Source organism: Apis dorsata, unplaced genomic scaffold (genome assembly GCF_000469605.1).
Source record: "Apis dorsata unplaced genomic scaffold, Apis dorsata 1.3 scaffold_631, whole genome shotgun sequence".
NCBI classification, from domain to species: Eukaryota; Metazoa; Arthropoda; class Insecta; order Hymenoptera; family Apidae; genus Apis; species Apis dorsata.
In genome coordinates, this window is record NW_006263826.1 from 287,587 (window position 1) to 303,265 (window position 15,679).

At 28.3% G+C, this 15,679-nt stretch overlaps 3 protein-coding genes across 11 annotated transcripts in view; 1 reads left to right on the forward strand and 2 right to left on the reverse strand.

The window, feature by feature from the left end:
- Nucleotides 1–2,804, reverse strand: part of LOC102671500 — a 7,828-nt gene extending 5,024 nt beyond the window's left edge. The window contains exons 1-3 of one of the 5 annotated variants that reach the window (XM_031513240.1): nt 2,470–2,804; nt 1,963–2,075; nt 3–157 (exon numbers count right to left, since the gene is read on the reverse strand). In XM_031513240.1, the coding sequence (XP_031369100.1) occupies nt 3–157; nt 1,963–2,075; nt 2,470–2,545 (344 nt within the window). In that variant the 5' untranslated portion in view covers nt 2,546–2,804. Of the gene's footprint in view, nt 158–407; nt 1,384–1,944; nt 2,076–2,469 lie in introns of those variants that run through there. The other 4 variants (XM_031513239.1, XM_006621379.2, XM_006621380.2 and 1 more) reach the window with 4 other exon arrangements.
- A 971-nt stretch (nt 2,805–3,775) lies between these two features.
- Nucleotides 3,776–5,489, forward strand: LOC102671378 (transmembrane emp24 domain-containing protein 5-like). The gene is made up of 4 exons (XM_006621377.2): nt 3,776–4,184; nt 4,441–4,637; nt 4,722–4,788; nt 4,866–5,489. The coding sequence occupies exons 1-4, from the start codon at nt 3,996–3,998 to the stop codon at nt 5,094–5,096; spliced, it is 684 nt and encodes a 227-aa protein (XP_006621440.1). The 5' UTR covers nt 3,776–3,995; the 3' UTR covers nt 5,097–5,489.
- A 99-nt stretch (nt 5,490–5,588) lies between these two features.
- LOC102671140 lies at nt 5,589–15,004 on the reverse strand. Of its 5 annotated transcripts, none has more exons than XM_031513241.1 (14): nt 13,713–14,915; nt 12,144–13,011; nt 11,747–12,054; nt 10,973–11,409; nt 10,767–10,906; nt 7,956–8,489; nt 7,763–7,863; nt 7,550–7,652; nt 7,109–7,487; nt 6,933–7,046; nt 6,695–6,856; nt 6,376–6,570; nt 5,959–6,275; nt 5,589–5,877 (listed from the first exon to the last, which is right to left on the reverse strand). In XM_031513241.1, the coding sequence occupies exons 1-14, from the start codon at nt 13,944–13,946 to the stop codon at nt 5,663–5,665; spliced, it is 4,107 nt and encodes a 1,368-aa protein (XP_031369101.1). In that variant the 5' UTR covers nt 13,947–14,915; the 3' UTR covers nt 5,589–5,662. The 5 variants fall into 5 exon arrangements, with proteins under 5 accessions (XP_031369101.1, XP_006621438.1, XP_006621439.1 ...); XM_006621375.2 differs by having other exon boundaries at nt 11,747–12,057; nt 13,713–14,913; XM_006621376.2 differs by having other exon boundaries at nt 5,663–5,877; nt 7,109–7,457; nt 11,747–12,057; nt 13,713–14,914.
- Between the last annotated feature and the right edge of the window lie 675 nt (nt 15,005–15,679).

Consider the following 15,679-nt stretch of genomic DNA (forward strand, 5'->3'; position numbering starts at 1 on the left):
TGGGGGTTGGAGTTCCTAAACTCCTCAGTGAGGGAGGTCCCCCACTGCCTCCACTGGCACAACCCCATTTATGTTTTTCAAAATTTATATAGCCAGTCTTATCTACTCTGTCACTAATCACCAGGTCTACACTCCGTATTAAAAATAATTCTATTACCTACAAAATTATAAATAAGATTTATCAAAGATTATTAAAATTATATAGTTTAATTTATAAATTTTTTAGAAAAAAAAGATTCAAAATATATTATAATTAATAAAATATATTATAAAAAATTCAAGATACATTTTATCAATATATTAAAATTAAATATAAACATAAAAATAAGAAAGGTATAAGAATAAGGAATAAGAAGGAAGAAGTAGAATGAATAAAAGCTTGCCCATTTTTTAGTGATTTAACTCACGGGAAAAAAATTGGAGGCAGCATCAAAACGGTATATAATTTGTGGACGCCCGGTGATAAGTGACCCGTTGACGGATACACAAATACACGTTTACATCGCGGTATGCTGACGTCAAACAATTTCGAGTTCTTCTTAAGCACAACTAAGCTCACTATCAACCGAATTCGCAGAAATGCAAGCCATGCGTATGTAGTTGGAAATCTTCACATAGTTAACAATGGTTGCCGCATTGTTACACACAGTTCTAATAATATGTTACAAATCGCTCAGGACAATAATGAAGCACGTGGGATCAAACGAAAAGAATAATTCAATCCGTTTTTATGGAAAAATGAATTTAAAATGATTTCTTCAAACAAATTCACATGAATCAAAATAATGAACAAGTTTATATTTGATTACTGTCAAGCGATCTTGAAACGCATGAAACCTTCACACAAAACAACTTCTTCGAATCACACTGTTTATCGGTTTACAAATTCGTAAATATATCAGGTATTAAAAAGTATATAAAACGTAATTTACGATAAAAGATTTTAAGGAAGAAATTTGTCGAGATATATCTCAAGCGATCAAATGAAAGAAAGGAGGCAAAGGAAAAGAGCGCTGGGACGCGCGACGAGATCGTTACTCGCGGGGGAGAACTGTCACGCACAAAATGGCCATTCGCCGTTAACAGCTTGGCAGGCGAGCCTGGAGGCGGCGCTTTGCGTTCTTGCTCGTTGTCCGTCGACGAATATTGTAACAAAATGAATACGGTAGCTTTTCTGAATATGTGAAAATTGTTTTTCGCTGTATTTTCGCGTCCATATTTTTTGTTTCTTTCAAACCACAACACAACAGTTGAAAGCGACGAATCTGCCCCACTTCATCGTATTTCTCAGATTTTCCTAAAGATGGCGTGGTACGACCCGGTTTTTTAGCGGTTGTTTGTCAACAGAAACATTTTACGAGTTTGTGCACTACATTGAATTTTTGAAAATTATATTTTGCTTTTTAATATATTATATATATATATATATATATTGATGAATCATTATTTTGAACATTAAAATATACAAGAAAAAGCAAAATGTTTGATACGTAATTTATAATATAAATATTTTAGAATATTTTTTTAATTTTATTCCATTATACTTAATATTTTTTTTCAATTTAATTAATTTTAATCAATCAATTAAATTAACTAACTCAAGTTTTAAGTTAATTAATAATTTCTACCAAAAAATATTTTTTTAAAAATAACAAGTTATACATTTAAAACCATTTAAAACATTCAATTACATTGATGAAGTTAAGATTAATAGGTTATAAAAATACAATAAAAAACAATAAAAAGTGAGATAAAAGATAAATTTCCATAATTATAAATAAGAAAGCAAATGAATATAAGAATACAGACGAAATATATATGAAATGAGAGATGTACGAATATACTATACAAATAAATTATAATATAATATAATATAAAGTGAATCAATAACATGAAATAATATAAATAAAATATAAAGATATTACAAATGCCATATATACATACATATGACTAAACACTTACTCCTCCTAAATCTTTAATCTTTGCTTCTATTTTAGCTGTAGTAGCATGATTCTTAATATCCAAATAAAATGATTTCCCTTCCAATGATTTCAATTCCTTCTGTGCATGAATGTCTGAAATATCATAGAAATGCCACAAGATTTTTATTAATTTTATTATATTAAACTGTTATTAAAATATAGAATTTTAAAGAATTGAATTCATGAGTTCATGATGATTTATAAAAATATTATAAGATATTATATCAATAAAAATTAGATGAAAATTTTAATATTACATCATATAAAATAAATATTTTAATGATAGGCAAATATTATATCCTAGATATTATTTATAAATTTAATCAAATGTTATGGAGTAATTATATTGAAATATATTCAAGCAATAGAAATAATTTTAAACAAATTATTATTCTATCAATTATTAATAAATTAATAAATTTATAAAATTATTTCGATCATTAATCACTTCGATACAAATATATATATGCATAAGTATTAGACATACGTGAATGTTTAATTGACTTATTTTCTCTTGATGGTTGTTTTTGCTCTTGATGTTGAATTTTGGATGGCGATACCATTCCTATGCTATGCACCACACGGAGAACGATAATATTTTCTTCTTACTGTACTTTAATATTTTTATAACACTTTCCATTCTCAAATATACACCACGTATTATCATAAATATTTCTTTGCGTATTTATCAATTATATTCATTTATTTAGAAAACCATAATTTCTCAACTAAGAATTATATCACAAATTTCATTTTAGAACAAGAAAATCCGCCTTTCAAACCGTTCTGAACATCGTATAAACTGAAGTTATATACTTTATGTGATTATTTGAAAAATATATCGAACGTATTTATAAGGATAGCCATTTAAAAAAAAAATCCCTGGATTTTGTCTACATAATAAAAAATGTAAATTAATTTTTATATTTTTATCGCATTAATTAAATATATAATTAAATAATTTTAATAAGTTAAATAATTTTAATAAATTCTAAAAAACTATTCAGTAATAATGATTAATGAATTACTTAATATTTTTATATTGAAATAAATCTTTTTTTTTGTGATTTTCTAAGTTTATAAATTTTCATGAAAATGAAATAAGATATGAATGGTTACATTGTTTAGCAAATTATGTGATAATAGTTATATGTATGTTAGAAATAAATAAGTATGTATGAAGATTATAGTTTATATTTTATATATATATAGTGTATATTTATATTTTAGTGTATAAAATGTTAAATCAATCTGGTTTAAATATTTATTTATAATATTCAAATTTTGATAAAATTTACTTTATTCATAATTCACATATATTTTTATTTAATATTGAAAATGGAAATTTAAATTATTTATAAATCTGATACTAATACATTTTTTTTTCATAATATTTAATGTTTTTAATGTTATTCTTAGAAATTGATGATAGAATATATAAAATATAATTATTATTTTAAATGTTATACAATTTTTTTAAATTTGATAGCTTTTATAACTATAATAATATAGCTTTATTATAGCTTATTAAATATAGCTTCATGTTTTTCTATGTTTTTTTATATATTAATAAATTTATATTTTAATTTATATTTTTTCATAAAAAAATATGTGTGTAATAGATTTTATATTCATATAAATGTTATAACATATTGTACGAATAATTTCATGTATAATTTTATTATAGTAACCTAAATATGATAATATTATAATAATATTAATATTAATTAAAATTAACAAATTAAAGATATTATTTTCCAATGATTATTATATATCATTTTTGTACATTTAAGTTTCTTTTTTTGATTTTTGAAAAGAAACAATAATAAAATTTACAACGAATTTCAATGATTTGAATATATAATGAAAGATCGAATATAAACAGTTGAGAAACACTGAAGATTATAGTGACGATACGAGAAACACATTGAAAGACATTTGTCAGTCATCGTCGTGAAAGCGATTGTTGGCTAGGCGGATTGTTGTGATGATCTGCTTGATTAAACGTGAACAATGTCCAATTTTTTACGAAGTCTGGTTTTCGGAGTATTCCTTAGCCTCGCGAACACCAGCATGTCTCACCCATGGTATGAAACTTTACCCGCGGTGGCCTTAGATTACAAAGTTCATATTGATGCCGGAAAAGAAGATTGTTACTTTCAATATGTTAATGCTGGAGCTACTTTCTATGTAAATTTTCAGGTATATAATCGTAATTGACATATTTATTTCATTTGAAAATTCTTTTTTTTATTTATTTAAAAAAATCAGCATACATAATATAAATATTGAAAAGTATTTTTTGTAAAATATATATATAATAATATATATATAATATATAAATATATATAATCAATTAATTTGATTATTTAACCATATAGTTCTATTTATACAAATTTTCAAATGTTTTCAAAAAATTTTCAAAAAAAAAATTTTTTTAAAATATTTATAAATACAGGTAGTACGTGGTGGAGATGGAAAAGCCGGTTTTGCAGTAAGAAATCCAGATGGAATAATAGTTCATCCTTACCAATGGCTTCCTAATTCAGATTATCAAGATACTGTGAAAAATGCTGGTTATTACAGTATTTGTATAGATAATCAATTTTCCAGATTTGCTTCAAAATTAGTTAATTTATATATCACAGTGATTAGGTAATAATTACATATATATATTTTAGAAAATATAATAATTTAATGTAACTTTTAATAAAGATTTAATTTTTTTTTTTAATAAAGATATGATGAATGGGACAAATATACAAGAGAATTGGAAGAATTAAATCTTTCTGTGGAAAACTTTACGGTAAATATTTTGTTATTTTGTTAGAAAATATCAATATCAAAATCAAATTTTGTCATATCATAATTTTAATTTTGTAGTCTGCAATAACAAATGTGGAGAGAAATATTAATGAAATGCTGCAAACTCAACATTTGAGCAGAAGTAAAGAAGCTAGAGACTTAAATTTGTTATTAGATAACAATTCTTATGTTCAAACATGGTCAATTGCACAAATAATTGTCATATTGGTAACCACAACAGTACAAGTATATTTTGTACGAAAATTATTTGAAGTGAAACCATCTAGATATTCTAGAGCAGGTATATAAATATAATTGACATATATGTATTACATAAAAATGAACATGCTCAATGAAGATACATTTTTTTTATCATAGCGAATAAAAAATTTATCTAATTTTTCATTTAAAAATATAACATCTCTTTGTCCAAGAGATTTATTTAAGTTAATATTGGTATTTTTAATATTAAGTAGCAATATTCCTTTTTCTTCTTAGAAAAAACTAAAAAGTCTGCCTTTCAAGACTGTATTATATCATATTTACATATTCCATCTTATATTATAATTATATATGTTTGTTTTATATTCTGAAGTTTTAGTGAAAAAGTATAAATTATATTTATGAATCAATGAGATTATATATTAAGAAACATTTATAGTATTTATATTAAAAAATAATAAAAAAGAAATAGTTTTGTTATTAATGTTTACAGTTCTAATTATCTAATCCTTACACTTGCAATTGTACATGCTACAATATTATATTATTTTGATGAGAAATGAAATGAAAACAATTATATTAATGTAGAATATCATAATATGTTGATTTATTAAAAATCATATAAATTAGTTATTGATAGTTAAATCATTCATTTAATGAATGATTGATTGTTGTTTTGTTCTTTGTTGCAATATATTTCCATTTAATGTAAGAAATCGATGTCTCTGTCTGAGATTTTTTGCGCGAACATGTTCTGATGCAACTTCTTTCGTATAGTTTCCAGGAAACCAGCCCTGTTCACCATTTAATAATTTTTCACCATGATACCATCCATCTGACATTTTTTTAAATACATTTATAACATCCCCTAAAAACAATTTTTTGCGTTAATTAAAATGCAAATACACACACACACATACAAAAGTTTTTCATAAAAAACATTATATACCTGGATGTAATGATAATTCGTCTGGTTGATTTGAAGAATAGCAATATAAAGCTACTACTTGAGGACAATCCCACACTTCGTAAAGTGTTTCTCCCGTTAATCCTCGTTTTGAAGGAAAAACTGCTTCCAACCATCTTTGTCTTTCTGTATCGCTTTCGCATGTTAAAATATATTCGATTTGATGCCCTGAATAATTTTCCAAAAGAGTCAAATGCATCGCATTGCGACCAGCAAATGGCGAATCTTCAGAAATTGGTTCTAAAGCGATTAAACTTCTTTTACAAGTATCTATAATGCTATATGTTTCGTCATGAGTACTATGATACAAAAAAAAAAAAGAAAGAAAAAAAACATGTTATATAAATAATATTATATTTTACAATAAAAAAAAAATACGATTATACAAAATGCTCATACTTGGATTTATATTTTGCGACTAGAAGAAAGTCTGTGAGCAATAATAAATAAAGAGATGTTTTATTGAATTTCTTTCCAAATGTGAGTTTATATTCGGTATCAGCTTTCATGGATAATTGTACAACTGGTCCACTTTTAATTAAATTTTTTCCTTTTAATACAATCGGTTTAATTTTCGCGGAATATTCCAATCTTCTATTGGAACAAAATTGTTCATTTAATATAACATATGTTTAATATAATATATAATATATGTAAATGAAAAAAATTACGATAAAATATTTTTGAGATTATACCAATTGTAAATTGTAAACATTACTTTGCTAAATTTTCCATTTCAATCTCCTTTGCCGCGGCACGAGCGCCCTCATTGCATTCAGCAACAACATAACTTAAACTCGATAAGACTTGTTCCCAATGAGGTCTGTCATTATGTTCAACTGGTAATTTAGAAAGAATTGCATCGGCCAATAAAGGAAGTCTAAATGAAATATATATTTTTTATTCATTCGTTATTCCATGTAAAATTTGATCGTTTAAGCAGAATTTTATTTTACCTCGTTATTCGTTGCATCGGTAACATTAAAAATGAATGTAAAGACAAGTTTTGACAAATTGAACGAGCTTCTATTTGTGAAATTGTTTCCAAAAATTTTAAACCTTTTCGCGTTCTAAAAAAATGAAATCACAATCATAAATTTCAAATTTGAAAGAAAAGCATTTTTCTACTTACCTTAAATCTTTGAGAATTGTATCAATACTAACTTGATTAGAACAATATGTCACATAAATATCTAAACATCTATCGGCATATTTAAGCAATACATTCGGCAGATTATGCAACATAGGATCATGTCTCCATATAGTTTCCAATTCAGCTAAAAATTGTTCTGATGCGTGCAACACACTAGGAATATCGCCGAATATCTTGTCTTTTTCAATCGAAGTTAAAATTTCATCGATCGAGGAGTCGTCAAGAAACTCGGTTTTTAAAACACGAAGAGAATTCAAGTAGGATGCTTCTGAAGTGAGAATTTCGAACTTTGCTTCTTGAATCTTCTTTTCCTTGGTAGTTAATCGTTCTAATAAAAAGTAAAACGTTGTAGTGATAACTGGATTTTAGATAAAATATAAAAATGTGTAATTGTTTACAATAATGCAACATGTCGCTTACTTAAAAGATCACTATTTAGAACTTGAGGTGTTTGACACCACAACGTTCTATGTCCCGGTTTTGCCAAATCCGTGGTAGATCTGGACGGGATTATACCCTCGACCTGATTAATTCAATGATTAATAAACTATAAAGTATTAGAGTATATAAAGTATTAGAATATTATGTAAATAATTTCGATTCTGTAACAATATGTGTATATATATATATTACCTCTTCGTAACCGTCCGAATTGAAATCGGACGCTATTCTAGCTGCAGCTGCTGCGTAAAATTGATAAAGAGGTTCCTGATCGGCAAGTATACTATAATGATCTAAAAGAATAAACACTGTATTGTAAGAATCGAAGCAAAAAATGAAAATTAAAAATATTTCTTTAGATTCGAAATTTTAAACATACTCTTACCTATTTCCTTGGTATTGCTATATATTGGTTCTTTGTTCAAAGTTCTCGTTATTGCGGAATCATTGTCGGTATTCGCACTGGTATAATCGTTCAAGTAAAAAGTTGAGAAAGGTCCGTTAACGGTTTTTTTGAAATGCCTCGTGAAACTAAAGTATTTTCCACCATTTAAATTGGAATGATCGTTGGTGAATTCTTTATTTTCCTCGCAGGAATGATCATCGTCGACCGAAGTCCTTCTCCGCATGCGACCTAAACTTCCTTTAGTAATGCTCCACGTTCTTCGAAGCATTTTTATTCTTCTGCCAAGAGTTCGAGTTAAGCTAACTTCGCGTGGTGGAGGAGGATTTGGCCTCGTAGGTGCTTCCAAATATGACGCGATCACCAATCGATTATTCGGATTTTGTCCCATTTCGACATTATTATCGTTCCATCGCTCTCTCGTCTCATCGATCGTCTCAGTTTCTGAATCTGTGCAGAATTCATCTGGCTGGAATGAATGGAGACTCTCGTACGTGCTGTCATCAGAAGTATCGTCTGTAAAAGGTTAACAGCTAAATCGATAGAAAATAAAATTGATAGAAATCACAATCTTTATCTCGTTAATTAATGAGAGAATAGTTTATTGTTTTAATATGATTTCAAGATAAATCATAATATTTATTTAATCTCTCTTAGAGATTGATTTACATATAGAAATATATATATATATTTTTTTTCTGTTAAAAGAAAATAGATAATTATTGATAGAGACACATCATTGATATTATTTAACGGTATGAAGAAAATCGGTACAATTTTCTAAAATTTGCAAGGACCTTCGTGAATATAGCATGATGCTTCCTGAATATCCATGTCCTCATTTAAGTCGATGATTCTCATCTGAACAAGACCTTGTGTTCTTTGTGAATTTTGTGGCGTCGTTCGATTCTGGTCTTCTTTCTTCCATTCTTCAATATTATGCGCACAACCAACGAGCAATGCCGATCCTTTACCAAGACTTATAGCCACTAAAAAACCATCGTTTATCGTTTCACAGTATTATACTCTGTGTGTGTATGTATGTATATATATATATACATATATCGTTTTACGTCGCGAATGTCATGTGTATTTCAACATTTGTCCAAGTTTTGAAAATGAACGGGAAAACCAAACAATTAAAATATTCGAGTAAGAATTTGTAAATGATGAATATGTATGAATATAATATATGGATTATTTAAATCTTGAAACAATCGAAATATATGTATAAACGAACATGACACAACGATTTTTCCTTCGTAATAACGAATGGCGAGAAAATATGTAAATTGAAATGTCTGACAAAAGAACGAAGTGCAATCATTTTGTCATCTTTATTTACTTGGATAAATTTCAATTTTTTTTTAAATTTTTAATATAATGTACATGAAGTAAAGTATCATAGAAAATCATCTTATATAATTTACCTTGTGTATTCGGTCGTCGAAAAGTTTTCAAGGTTTGTTTCATTTCCACGACATGTCGACTCGTTACAAACGAGTCTCGCATAAACACATCATTCAACGGAATATGAAATTCGTATCGAAGGCAATTAAGAGAATAGATTAAGTAAATTTTATTTCTCGCTACGATACGATATAATACGATGCGATGCAACGAATGTCTCGGCCATGACTGACACTGAGAGAGCGCAATACGCGCTTTCACCTCCCGGCAATCTGTACTCGAGTCCGGTTTCCAGGCTGAACTCGACGATAAAATATTTTCACGCATCTCGTATCATCGCCTACATTATCTCTATACAATTACGTTGTTGGTAATCCTTTGGAAATAGCGAGGAATCGTCCTTGGTAGTAACATGCCCGTGAAAATGATCGAGAACCGTAGGTGTAATGTATTCTTTTCCTTCTCAATTTCTCTTCTCATTTTTTTTAGAAAAAATAAATATTCAACGAAAATATGGCGAAATTTTCAAGTAACGAAGATTTCGCTGGCAAAAGGAAGTTTGGAAATAGAATGATCGATTACGTGCGAATTGTAGATTATAGCTTCTTCGTTGATCGTGAAATATGTGTGACACGATGGGTAACTTTTACTTTGGACAATTCACTATATGATTGTTCCGACGATATCACTGTATAATGAATAAATTGTTCTATAACGTTCCAAGAAGTATAAACGATTTCTTTATTTAACGAAATTTCACATTCTTCGTTTCTTTTTTTTTTTTTATTTCGAATCAAATCTGACCACACATAGACACAAAAAAATTGAAGATCGATAACAAATATTCGAATCTTGAAAATTACTTATTGTGACTGTTGAATCGTTTAATTTTAAGATATGAATTGTACCGAAACAATTATACGTATTTAATTTTTGATCAAAATTATATTTATATTATCCATATGTAATGTGAAAACTTTGAAAACTTGCAAAAAAAAAATTTTTTGCTTTACGTTCTTTAATAATTTTACAAAAATAAACACATACATTTAGCATGCCAAAATTTATGCAACATTTCATTTTTTTTTGTTTTATGATTTTATAAAAGATAAAATCAGAAAAAAATGAATATATATTTCTATATAGGGCCATATCTTATACCATGTTGTATCGAAACTTTTATTAAAAATAATTTTCATGACGAGTATTTAAAAATTAATATATAAAAATTTATTTTCGATATTGCTCATAATATAAGATAATAAAAATTCAATAAATTAAACAAATACGATAAAATTTTTCTAGATATGTCTTTCGAAAATATCTATGATATATTTCGCTTAAAATTATGAAAAAAAATTACAAAAATTACACAAAACTTACCGTGGAATGTAGATTCACACGAAACTGGCTTCGATGACGATTTTGAGCTTTTAAGCATCGATATCTTCGATCGTTGTCTTCTCATCATTCGAGACCATTTTTGACCTGATTTCTTCTTACTCGGAACTTGTGTCCCTGTACTTTTTCATTAATTGTAAGAAAAAAAAAATGTATGTTTCAATTGAATAATATTCCATTACACTTACGAGAAATAATATTTGTTCGTGAGATAAGGTAAAGCAATCGTTGTTGAATCTTCCAAATCTTCCCATTCTGATTCTTTACCGTAAACATTTTGCCAACTTGCTCTTAAGATAGAATCTATTGTAGAGCCGGTGTAAAGACTATTGACACGCTCCTCGCTCGGTAAACCAACGTCATCGTATACATCTCGATCGTTTTCCAACGCGTCGATATCTTCGTTTACGCTGGAATATTCGTTGATAATAAATTGCTCGTTTTTTTGTTTCGTTTCATCATCACGACTTTCACTCTCATTATCCGCAAATGCATTTCCTTTATTGCTCGGACTCATAACATCGTCATAGATATCGTTGGAATCTTGGAAAGTAGTTGAAAGTTCATTGATACGATTTTCATCTATTTGTGATACAGATATTCCCACGTCGTCATAATCATCCTCCTAGTAAATCGTAGTAATAAGTCGGGAAAATAATATTGATAAATGATTAACACTTGTTGCTAAAATATTTAGCTAATATAAATAATATATATAATTTAATAATATAATAATATAAATAATATAAATTATAGTAATATAAAATAATAGTAATAATATAATATATATAAATATATAAATATAATTATATAAATAATAATAATAATATAAAAAATTTTTCCATAAATTATGAATATCTAGGTTAGATGTTCAATGATATTTTTGAACGATCAAATAAATATTCAATTCGAACATATGATCGTTACATATGATATATATATTTACGCGTTAGATTAATTACCTGATTAATAAGATTCAGTGGTCCTACATCATCGTATATCTGACCGGCATTTTCAATTTTGTCGGTATTTTCATTCAGAGTTGATTGCATATTCTCGAAAAGGAGATTCTTAGTTCGGTTGCTCCATAGAAAACTAGAATTAGCAGGTAAGGCAGTCGACTCATACATTGTTTTCTCCTCGCGTACATTTTCACGATATTCATTTGTTTTCACCTGTTGGCTTGATTCCAATGTTTTTACTCCGCGTTCTCGCAACTCGGCTAACAATTGGCGTTTAAGATTTGCAACATCAAATGCGTCGTATTTTTCTAAAATTTGAAAAGCTTTTCATTAGAAGAAACGAAATAAGAGATAGAAAAGACGATTACAAAAAATAACTCGAAAAGGAAAAACATACGAGTAGATTCTCCTTTTGTTTTAGCAACAATCGAACACGCATGTTCCATTTGATTTTCAGACACTGGATTCTCGTAGGTCGTTGCAACGAGGAGAGGTAACGTGGCACACTTTTGTTCATGTGTAATTACGACTTGTTCTAAACTATATCTGATCGTGTTTTCGTTCGAAACCAAATTTGGATTTGTGGCCGACGCGACATGGACAAAATTTGTCGGCGAAGATATTTGTAAATATTTCAATTCCTCTCGAGAAAGACTTCGCGATCTATATTTACAGTTCGAATTTATTCCAATCTTTGAGTCTACAGACAAGTTTCTCAAAGAAGTAAATGATCCTCTATCCAGTTTACTTTTTCCTTTTTGTCTTTTTTTTGGTCTCTTTACGATATATTCTGGTACGAGATGCAATACATTTTTCGCAAAATATTTCTTCTTTCTATCATAATTTGAAAATTCATTACTAAGCGATCTTTTTTCTAATTTTCCATCAAAAAACGATTCCATTAATGATTTTCCAATGGATGATCTTGTAACGTTAGACGAACAATTTTTGATCGCTAAGTCGTTGGTAGATTTCGACTTAACGAATAAATTTTTTGTATATACGGTATCTTTTTTGTTCTCAAGAGTTTCGTCATTTTCATTCTGACATGTATCCGTAAAAAATACCGATTCTATTTTTTCATAATCGTCCGATAGAGATTCGTTCTTTTCGTTTCTAGAATTCAAGGAATGATTGGAATTACGTTCAATGTTTGATGGATAACTTTCCTTAGAAATGTTACTCTCGAAAAGGTTGGTATCAATTTCTCTTGCCGTTTCTCTTATCAGAGTAGTATCGATTTCACTGTTACCGCTATCGTCTCTCTGCAAACAGATGATATGATATTTTTTTTCGATATTTTTCCTCGTCGAGAATATTTTCTTGCAGGTCCGATTTAAACGATGATAATAATCAATATTTGACGTTCTGCTTTGACGAAAGACACAAGCTTGTATCGACCTTTGAACGAAACATTTTACGCGATTCGTTAGTTATTACACACGTATTCTTGCACGGTATAGTTAGGACATTTATAACGGTCTTGTGGATACGGTTTCAAGGAATGCGATAGAAATCATAGGGTATAACTGTTTCAAAAGAGTAACTGTCCCGTCGCTCGTCAGTACAAGTCATGTTTTCTACACGTGTTATATACTCAGTTTCCAACAAAGAAATTGACAAGTGTTCGAATCGTAGATGTGCGATATATTCGAATAAAAAAAAGTATTCTGTGAAATAGTTTTAAATCTGCCAGAGATCACGAATGACGTTCGAATTCTTATGAATTTTGTTCGAAAATGGTAACGAAACCATTTCTTTGTATTAACATCGTTGAATTTTTTTGTGGTTGGACTTTCTCATCATCACAACGAAATTCCAACTAGCTCGCGTTTTTTAAATACTCGTCATAATTAACGAATGTAATCGACTGATAAATTGTGAAATTAGAATTTTATCCAACTAAAAGATATTATCGAGATGCGAAAATTCTTCATTATTTATCAAAAAAATAATTAATACATACCTTGAAGCTAGATCGCTTGATAGTAATTTTGGCATTGATTTTTTCTTTTTCTTTTAATTCGTTCAATTCCTCAATTGTAACATTTTCATCGCCGACGGGTAATAATTGCAGTGGTAACGTCGCTCTTTTTAGAGCCAGACTATCGAGAGTCGCGTAAATCATTTTTTCCGAAATTGAAGATGATTTTCCGTTTCCATGAAGGAAACTCCTGTTGGCAATGGGTACAATACTCATATTTTCCTTTAATCTTTTATAATGTTAATTAATTTTCACTAGTTCATCGATTACGAAAAAATTGTCATTTTAATATTTTAAAATAGTTTTATATAAAATGATTATCACAAATCGCATATTTAAGCATGGATGATCTTTCACATTTTTTTACATCCGAAGCAGAATTTTCTGCGAAAAATCGTTATTGTTTCGATTATTTAAAAAAATGAGAGAAACACTTCCTGTTATTATATATATGTGAACGGAAATTTTTTATCAAATTTTTTTATCAAATTTAATTACATTTAACATCACTACGATTTAATGTACGACGTTAATATTCTTTATACGTGTCAAGAACGAATCATGAACGAATGTAACATAGTTGTTTTAGAGCTCGATTAAGAAAAAATTGACAGAATTAATAACAACTAAACCTGTTTGCAATTGCTTCGTGTGATTTCGAAAGAACACATCGTGAACTAGCTTCCGCAATTTGTTCTCCTCCTCGCGAAATATTGCGGTTTACCAAACGAATGATGAACGCAATCGCGATAATCAAAATATTTTTATTCTTCTTGAGTTTCCTTGTTCACGGCGCGTATTTAACTCGCTTTTCGAAACATTTTATGTACTTCACTATAAATTTTCCGACTTTCCGTGTAATTATTGCGCTTCGATTTTCTTTCCATATCGGTTAATGAACAATCATAAAATATATTCGATAGTCAATACAAGCAACTTGATGTTAACAAGGCCACAATTACATTTATGAATGTGTTTATCAATATTATTTCATCAAGAATTCGTCAGATGAATCGTAAACGTAATGACAGATATGTTTGAACACAGGTATTAACTAATCGCGTACTTCTTCGTATAACACCATTTCGAATGAACCGATCGTCCATCGAGTGACAAATCATGCATACTCAGTGAATTTTTAAACTACTTGCTCTGCCTCCGCGCAACTACAATCCCGCGTACACGAGATCGGTCGTTTTCGACTGGTTTCGTCGCTACTCGTCAACCATTCCCGTATTCCTCGAATTATTCACCCTTTCTGCTTTCATACTTTCATATATGTTGTTTCCGCATATACTTACTACTTTCGCTTCGAGATTCATTGAAAATTTTATTCTACGATAAGAAATACGATTCGTTAAAAATCATTTCACTTTTTAATATTTCGGAATTTAATTTTAATTTTAATTTTATTTTCAAATACAGCCCTGAAATGTAGAAATTCTTGTATAAAGTAAAATCAGGGAAAGGTAAAACGATGCAGCAGGTAATCAAGAATTCCTACATTCTTATATAGCTGAGTGTTGGAAGATGATGTGGCAAGTTGGCCCCATTCTTTCTTGGTGGTTTTTATGGGCTTCATATCTCATTATTGGATGATGACCACCATGACACTGTTTTTTTACAGTAACTTATAGAAAGGACATCATTAATTTATAAATTCATTATTATAATTTAAAAAAAATATAAATATTATAATTTAAAAAATGGAAGGAAACGAAGAGAATTGGAAAAAAAACATCTTTAATAAATAAAGATAAAAGTTTATATAAAGTGATTTTTAAAGAAATATATAATTTGCATAGATCCATTGCCATTAATTACTAAAAATGTTTCTCACTCAAATAATCGCAATTTTATTTATTTAATATATTTTTAATTTATTAAAAAAGTTGGAAATTTATAAATTACAAATATATCCATAATTTAAAAAAAAATTAATTAAAAAT